The following is an 8,834-nucleotide window of genomic DNA, read 5'->3' on the forward strand; positions in this document are numbered from 1 at the left end:
GCAGTGGTGTAGCATATGCTTTGAATGTAAAAGTTCTTGGGTTTAATCCCAAGTAGAGCTGAGAATTTCCCCCACCTGAAACCCTGGAGAGCGGCTGTCAGTCAGCTAGCTAGACCAATGGTCTGACTCAGTCAGTATAAGGCAGATTCCTATTTTCCTAATGTATTCAGGGACACGAAGCATCCTCCATAAGCTTTAATTGCAAGTTGATTTTTTAGAAACACTATTGTACATTGTGAGGTAGAATGTGCTATTAAATTGGGCTTACAGCCTAATCTAGAAAATGATTATTTTAAATGAGCGCTACTGCTTTCTTTTATGACTTATGACTCAATGTACCTATGGTTTTAAAAATTGAAATGCAAGGCTACAGTTCTGTATAGATCTACTTTGGGCTAAGCCCCACTGAATTCAAAGAAGGCTTGCTGGAGTAAGCATACTGTGTTGGGCTCTTTCAATGAAAACCCAAAGTCTAGATTATTAAGGCATACATTTATAACCTGGAGAAAAGACCTAATCATTACAAAGCAAAACAAAACTCGCTTATTGCAGTGCCCAGTACAATACAGGGTAGAAGAGCAGCATGCTCTTTCTTCAGTTTGTGTACTGCAACAATGTTAGCTTTATTTGTAACAACCTATACAAATCTTAATATATAGAAACAGAAAGTTTGCCTGCTTGAAACGAAGGTCTCTGGTGTCTGGTAAGGCACCACTTGCTAGCACACCAGCACTAATGGTTTCCTTATAGCTAAAAATACACAGAGATCAAAATTGTTCAAATGATATAGATAACAATTAGAGGGCTTTAAACACCCGAATGCATACCTCATAGGGGGAGAAGTGTATACACCATGTTGCACTCCTTGGAAAAAAGGGGATATAAATGTATTTTTTTAAAAAAACAACATAGCATTCTCTTAGACCATGAGTCAGTACAAAGTTAAAAGCATTTAAGTTGCCAACTTTGTTGCACTGACTCCATGCTTGTTTCCAAATGACTTTGCTAGTGGCATGAAAGCACAGACTGGGCAGAGAGAACCTGCCTTTACTTGTCTCTTTGCCAGATTTTGAGGCTCTGATTTACAGGAACTTGTGGTGTTGGAACCTGTGATTTCCCTGGAGATATAATACAGTTCCAGAATTTTGCAAGGCATCATCATCATTATTTTTTAATGTTCAAAATTACAGTGCATTGTTCCAAATTGTGTAATTCTAAAACTGAAAAAGTTTATTTTAAAAAAACAAACTGGGAATTTAGCTGGTTATCTGCTTTGCAATTCCCTTATTAGATTGCAGCATGTAGGTGTGGGAACATGCAGCTATGAACAAAGAGTACAGTATAATATTGGGCAAGGATTTTCAGAACACAGTACCTTCTTCTCTTCTTGCATTCTTCATAAGGAATTGTTATGAAATACTTTTTATTCCATATATCACTGAGAGGCCTGCAATAATAAAGAAGCAAATAAGATGTGCTTATTCAGTATGCGTTATTTTTACTTTAACATGCTAAGCTTGCTTACTTGTAGTTGTACAGAAGGAAGCCCTCAACAATCAAGACATGAGTGTCTTTTACTCCCTTTTGATTAGCATGCAGTGGCCTTGTCAATGCAGAGTCTTGCAGGTTTGTCATCCAAGAGCGGATGTCTGCCACCATTTTTTCCATATGCAGGGCATCAAGTACTAGAAGAGACAATGTTATTTTAAAATTAAAGGTAACAATTACAGTCTGCAAAATAAAATGCTAGAGGTATATAATGAAAAGAATGGAAAAACATTCCATTACAGCGTAGCTGTTTTCATTATCATTGGGAGTCAGTATTGGCAGTGGTCGCATAAACTAAAATTTGAGCATTTTATGGTTGTTAATCAAGAATGGTAATAGTTGGAGAGAGAAACCAGGGCTGTGCCAATGAGAAGTGCTTGGAGTATAGAGGAACAGCAAAGAGATCAAATGATTGTGCTCCAGTTCCTAAATCTGTGACGTTTTCTCAAAACAGGCATGGTTGTTTTGAAAGGAAGATTCAAAGAGTGGGAAATGAAGTGAGTGAACAAAGAACAGAGGAGGGAAAGAGGACAGATAAATAGCTTCCATTCAATACCAAGAGAACACAATGTTTTTGGTTTGGTATAGGTGGACTGTACTTGTAAGAATTTGTATAATGAATTATAGATTTGGAGTGGAATATCAGCGCCTCTTTTCAGCAAGAAAGATTAGCTGCTAGGAACATGGTCCGCACACAAACACACAGGATGTCCGGTTACAATTAATTCTGCAATAGCTGGATGGAGGAAGTTAGCCAACAAGCTTCAGTTTCAACTTTTTTATGCACTAGATGTCACTGTTTGGTTTAAACTTAACTTGAAATACAAAGGGGGAAAGTTTCCTGGAATGCCCGAACAAGAAAATGCATTATATTATTACATCTGACTGAACTCCAAAGTTCACTTATTATCTTGCCCAGATAGCACTGATCACATGGAAATAGTTGTGCAGTTTAAACTGTTACTGAGCCAGATGCCTGCTCAGTTTTAGCTGAGTTCACTATTACTGATTTGTGGAGATGCTTTGCATGTATTTATGACTAGTTCTGCAAAACTGCTACTTGAAGAAATCCCCAAACTTAATATTTTTTAAACTTCAAATGGAGCTGAGAATCCAGTTAGGCGATCAAGCCTTTGCAGTTGAATTAGGAGGCACTGAGAGATGGCAACAACATATTTTCACCCAAAACTGATACATCAAAAAGATACCTTATGCATCTATTCTGCCTATCCCCTTTTACTGTCTCTTGTTAAGTATAATTTTCCTGCTAGTACCAAATTGCTTGGTTTTGAAAATGAAAGCCCTTTCATTCAGATGTCACACTCCTGCAGAATCCCAGGATTTTGCCAAGATGCTGCGAAGCACTTCCTAGTTATTAGAATTCACAAACTTAAAACCTTCCATCTATTACTGTCAGCAATGACTCCTCGCTGCTGTCCATTTATTGACATACTACAAGCTTAAAAAAAAGTCAACCCACTGGAATCAACATCTGGGCTGGATAAATGGTATTTTTGGCTTCTGCATAGCAGCTTGCTTCATATATAGTTGGGGGATCACAAATCCATTTTTAGAATTTCTTGATTTAACACTTCGCTGCATAGTTGTTCAACCACTGCAACTCTTTCCTGCTTATACAGTTCCCATTTCCGTGGGGGGGTGTGGGGGGGGGTTGAAGGCATCAAGCATGCCACTTTTGCTATTTTAAGAAGAAATATCTAGTCAAAAATAAAAATACAAAAATATTTGTAGAGACAAATGTTTGCTGGAAGTGGAGTGGTTCTTCGCTTATTACAATTTTGCTTACTTTGATGCTTTTAAAACTCAGACTTGAAAAAAGTATTGAGTCTACTAACCATCATACTGCAAAAATCCACGGTCATCTACAGCCACTTCAGATTCTGGCTAGAAAAACCAACAACAATATCGTTACCATTGTTGAGGCAACTTGAAGGGGGAAAGGAAATTTAGACTTCTTATCATACATAGCTGTACTGGAGTCAGCAATTTTAGAGGTAGATGGCAACAACACAATTGAAATTGGGCCACTGCATAGGAAGGCAAATAATGTGAGAGGCAGCAGCACCCAGAACTGTTCAGAATTTTAAATGAACACAGCAAGACATTTCAAGCCAGAACAAACAGTAAGCTTCCTGATAATTCCAGTTACAGATAGGTAGCTGTGTTGGTCTGCCATAGTCAAAACAAAAAAAATTCCTTCCAGTAGCACCTACTGGAAGGTGCTACTGGAAGGAATTTTTTTTGTTCTTCCTGATAATACTATACTAAGTACAGTGGTACCTCAGGTTACATACGCTTCAGGTTATATATGCTTCAGGTTACAGACTCCGTTAACCCAGAAATAGTGCTTCAGGTTAAGAACTTTGCTTCAGGATGAGAACAGAAATCGTGCTCCAGCGGCACGGCAGCAGCAGGAGGCCCCATTAGCTAAAGTGGTGCTTCAGGTTAAGAACAGTTTCAGGTTAAGTAAGGACCTCTGGAATGAATTAAGTACTTAACCTGAGGTACCACTGTAACTCGAAATCCTGTAAGTTTTGAAAATGTGCATATATGCACATTCCTGTTATTAAAAAGTAGAGTATTATTTAAATCCATCTAAAATCAGCATGGAGCAGGATGATAAAGATCAAAAACTGAAGTGATAAAAATACAAATACAAGATGGCAAGTTAAAAATACAGGAAGCTGTTCAGAATACACAAGAATCATCCCATAGCTCATCCCATAACATTCTTTTACTTGAACATTTGGAAGCACACTGTATTCTGCTTCTAACCTGGAGATGTTCTACTTTAACTCATAAAGACCCTTTAATTGTTTACCTTAAAATAGTCATCTTGAGAGAGTATAGTACAGTTTGGAAGCTGTTTCTTAAGCCTTTTTGCCAGAGTTGTTTTCCCTCCATTTGTTATACTGAATTGGAGATTGGAAGAAAAGAATGGCAGAACTATAGCAGATTACAAAGTAGCAAACTATACAGTACATAATCACATCATTTTGATAGTCCAGTACACATAGATTTGTTTACTATAGCATCTACATTGTAACTTGGCAAATGCATTTACCTAGTTATTTTAATGTTTTCAGATTGCATATGCTATAATGGGCAAAGGCATATTTATCATCATCTCACAACTTTTTTTGTTACCTTTTGCATGATAAATGCACAATGGCTACTCAGTTGTTGCAGGGAATCATAGTATCTTCCCTCAAAAATTCCTGTTTGCAGGGAGTCATTTCCCCAGAACTCAAAATTCTTTTGAAACTAGAAAAAAGAATCAGTTACCTCCCTCCCACCCACCTCAGTTACTATACCTTTGGCAAACATTCAAGTATTTTCAACTGCATGAGTGTCATTTTAGCTATTGTACACCCCGCACAGAAGAGACAGGAACAAGAAGTGCCAGGTAGCAGTTCTTCCCTCCCCCCTCCCCAGCCATCAAGGTTAGCACCAGCAAAACTGTAATACAGTGGTGTCTAACTTTTTTCAAAGAGGGCCAGATTTGATGAAGTGAAGGGCTGTGAGGGCCGACCAAAGTTGTTAACCTTTTTTTAAGATTGAAGTTGTTGAGGTTAGGATTTTACCCCAGCAAGTACACTGCCACAGGGGCCGGATTAAACTGACCGGGGGGCCAGATTAGGCCCCCAAAACAGACTTTGGCCATGCCTTCAGTAATACAATTATGTTTTTCCCACCATCCTGAAAAGTGATCAGAAAGCAGTAATAGCACACAAAAAGCAATTTATTCCACTCAGCTATTGGGTAGATCTAAACACCTAAAGCAATAATGGGACCCTCCAAATGTTTGAGGCTAGCTTCTATCTGCCCCAGCCAGCATAGCCAATGGCCAGGGGTGGTGGGAGTTGTACTCAAGCTTCATAGCTCAGTTAGCAGAGCATGAGACTCTTACTGTAATCTCATTGGACAAAAAGATTCCTGCACTGCAAGGAGTTGGACTAGATGACCCTTGTGATCCCTTCCAACTCTACAGTTCTATGATTCCATGATCACCAGGAGGGTCCCAGGTTCCCCATCCCTGATCTAAAGCAAAACTGGATTTTAACCAACTACCCATTCACTTACCCTCCAAGTCCAATGACCAACATTTCCACAGTTCTTTCACAACCTAAAAATCAAATTGAGAAAGAATCCTTGTAGTAGGAGCGAATAACACATTATCCATGAGCTGCTATGTTCAGCCCATGGAATTTTGGACTAAATGTCTCAGGTAAGCTTCTAGCCAGTTGTGAGGAAGGTGGCTAAAAATTGCAAAACCAAATTATAATGAAATCAAAATCCATAGGGTTTGAGTCTCAGTGCAATCTTACGCAAGCCTACTAAAGAGGAAGCAAAGTTCAACAGGCCTTTCTTCCAAATTAGCAGGCTTTTTTCCAAATTTTCTCTCATGTTTGGAGGTGGATGTACATCATTTGATGACTTGCAATGGAAAGGAAGAACTGGCTCTCCTGAGTTAAGACTGGACACTATGGAAATTGGCAACTAACCTGTAGTAGGAAAGGGAAAGACGTCAAACCTCACTGTGCACAACATGCTCACCCATGAACATCAAAACACCAAGCAATGTTGTATAAAGTACAGAAAGATGGAACTTGGCACCATATTCCCCTTAATTATGTACACTGTCAAGTAGGAACACCTAAGTGTCAACATTAACTGTATCCTTAGGGAATCTCTCAGTGTGGCATTCCAATGAAAGCCAAGCATGCTGTGACAAACCTCTTTGATGATTTTGCCACCAATTTATTTTGAAAATGCAGTGCCTTATGTCAAAATAAAATCTAGTGACGAAGAAATGGGTACAAGTATTCAAAAATGGGTACAAGTAGACTGATCTCCTGTATTTTTTTAATTGCAGGGTTGCTGGTTTTAGCCTGTGGAATAAAATATTTCTGGCAGGAACAAGGAAGGGGAAGTTAAGATGGCAAAACTCTGCCAGAGATCTACTGGATCCTAATCCTGTTCTTCCCCGCATATCTTGCTGTAGTATTACTCCCATTAACCATGAATTTCTGGGAGGTCATAGCAGCATCAAGACTCATGATAAATGAACTTATTGCATCAAGATTAGTCTGCTAAACTTCAAAGCTATATATTTTATTTCCACCACATGTGAACCACAAGTATCAAGCCTGCGGTCTTACAAGGTTCCAGTAATATTTGGACAGATTGAGCAATAGAAATTCCATTATAGTTCATGCATCTGTGAACAAATATTTTTCACTACTGTGATTGATCGTAAACAGTGTAAAATCTGTATTAAATGATCTTCCCCATCAGCAATCCTAGGATTTCTAATTCTCAACACTGTAGATTGCCCAAATATGTATACAGTCGTAACTCAGAAGTCTAACGGAATCTGTTCTGGAAGTCCATTCGACTTCCAAAGCATTTGGAAACCAAGGCACGGCTTCCAATTGGCTGTAGGAAGCTCCTGCAGCGAATCAGAAGCTGCGTCGGACATTCGTGGTCCAAAGAACGTTTGCAAACCAGAACACTCACTTGCGGGTTTGCAGCGTTCAGGAGCCAAAACATTCGACTCACAAGGCATTCGGGATCCAAGGTACGACTGTAATGCAAAAAGCTCAATAAGCCCAATGACACCATGCTTAGGTGAATATAAGTAAAATATGGCACACACGCACAAACAGTGCTTGAAATGCTATAGCCAGAAACAGTACTAAGCAATACTGTATATGTGGCCATGTGATGAATTTAATTAAAGTCAATTCAGGGCTCACTGGTGAGAAAGTTAGGATGGGTTCAGAGCTATTACTAAAAATATGGGCAAAGATTAATGCTGTTGGATTGTTTGTTCTTAATCTCTCACCCATTCGGAAACAGCTGCTGCCAAAGCATTTGCCAGCTATCCAAAGATGAAGGGCTTTGAACTCTGTTGTATGGACAGTGACGCAAGTTAAGATTTCAGGTCAGCAGTGCATGGGTCCAAAACAAAGACAAATATACATCAAAGGGGAATGCTACATAGGAAAGAAGAGTTTCTGTGAGTTGTATTCTACCCAATTGTCAGTGGCACACAGTTTGGTTCTGCCCTGACCCAGAAGTATTCTCAAACCATTACCACCAATTTCTGTAAGAGTAAGATTGCAGCCAATAGTTCCCAACTGCAGTATTATTATTATTATTATTAGCATTTATATCCCACCTTTTTTCTTCAAAGAACGCAACTTGGGCACAACGCAACTTCCCCTCATTTAATAACCCCAACAACCCTGTGAGGTAGGTTGAGCTAAGAGGCAGTGACTGGTCCAAAGTCATTCAATGAGCTTCATGACCAGGTGGGGATTTGAACCCCGGCCTCCAAGATCCTAGTCCAGCACTCTAACCACTACCCCACACTGGCTCTTTATGACCATAACATGCTATATTTAAAAGTGATCCCAACACAATTACAATTTTCACTTCTAGGGCATCTCAGCAGCCCAGTCCTAGTCCCACCAAATGCAATAGAGTTTGTTTTCTAGCAAGCACCTTGAGATTAGTAGCCCTGAACAGCTTTTACACAAGCAGGTGAGCCAGGCATGCCAGGCAGTGCGACTTTACACTTACAGAAAGTGCAGACACTGGTTTAAGTGGGACTAAAGGAGCCTATCGGTAGCAGCCAACATGTTCAAAACATTTCACATGCATTTTTTCTCCAAAGCTTTGAGACTCCAGTTGTCAATAAAACCCTTGTAGCCCTGAATTGAGGTACTTTTTGGAAAGATTAAGGAGGATGCGCGGCATCTAATGGCAGAGATGCACGCAAGGCCGGCCGACCATGGAGCACTTCTGGCTGTTTCTCCTCACCCCCCCCCGCGCCCCCGCTCTTGCCCCCCAGCCGAGCCTGCTGCCTCCGGTGCAGCGGCGGAGCGATTCCCCCCCCCCCCGCCAGTCGGCTTCTGCCCGGGGAGCTGAGCGGGGCAGTGGCGTAGCGTGGGTTGTCAGCACCCGGGGCAAGGCAAGTAATTTGCGCCCCCTAACCCTAACCCCCAGATGTTGCGCCCCGTGCGGCCGGCCCCCCTGCACCCCCCACGCTACGCCACTGGAGCCATCTCCTCCTTGGGAGCCCCGGGCACGAGAAGCCTCTGGGGGCATCAAGCGGGCGGCGTCGGGCGCGCGCAGCCCCACAGAGCCCCGTCGGCCCCTACCTTCGCCCTCGCGGCCGGACGCGCCGAGCAGCGCCCCGAGGAAGGGGAGCCCCTCGTGAACCAGGCGCATGCCCCGCCCCTCGAAGGAAAGGGGGC

At 41.3% G+C, this 8,834-nt stretch overlaps 1 protein-coding gene across 1 annotated transcript in view; it reads right to left on the reverse strand.

The window, feature by feature from the left end:
- The window catches only part of CARNMT1 (carnosine N-methyltransferase 1), a 31,440-nt gene extending 22,628 nt beyond the window's left edge, over positions 1–8,812 (reverse strand). The window contains exons 1-6 of the mRNA XM_081930869.1: positions 8,739–8,812; positions 5,653–5,695; positions 4,391–4,481; positions 3,405–3,453; positions 1,526–1,685; positions 1,376–1,447 (exon numbers count right to left, since the gene is read on the reverse strand). Of these exons, the coding sequence (XP_081786995.1) occupies positions 1,376–1,447; positions 1,526–1,685; positions 3,405–3,453; positions 4,391–4,481; positions 5,653–5,695; positions 8,739–8,808 (485 nt within the window). The 5' untranslated portion in view covers positions 8,809–8,812. The remainder of the gene's footprint in view (positions 1–1,375; positions 1,448–1,525; positions 1,686–3,404; positions 3,454–4,390; positions 4,482–5,652; positions 5,696–8,738) is intronic.
- Between the last annotated feature and the right edge of the window lie 22 nt (positions 8,813–8,834).

Source organism: Podarcis melisellensis (genome assembly GCF_964234715.1).
Source record: "Podarcis melisellensis genome assembly, chromosome: 11".
Lineage (NCBI taxonomy): Eukaryota > Metazoa > Chordata > Lepidosauria > Squamata > Lacertidae > Podarcis > Podarcis melisellensis.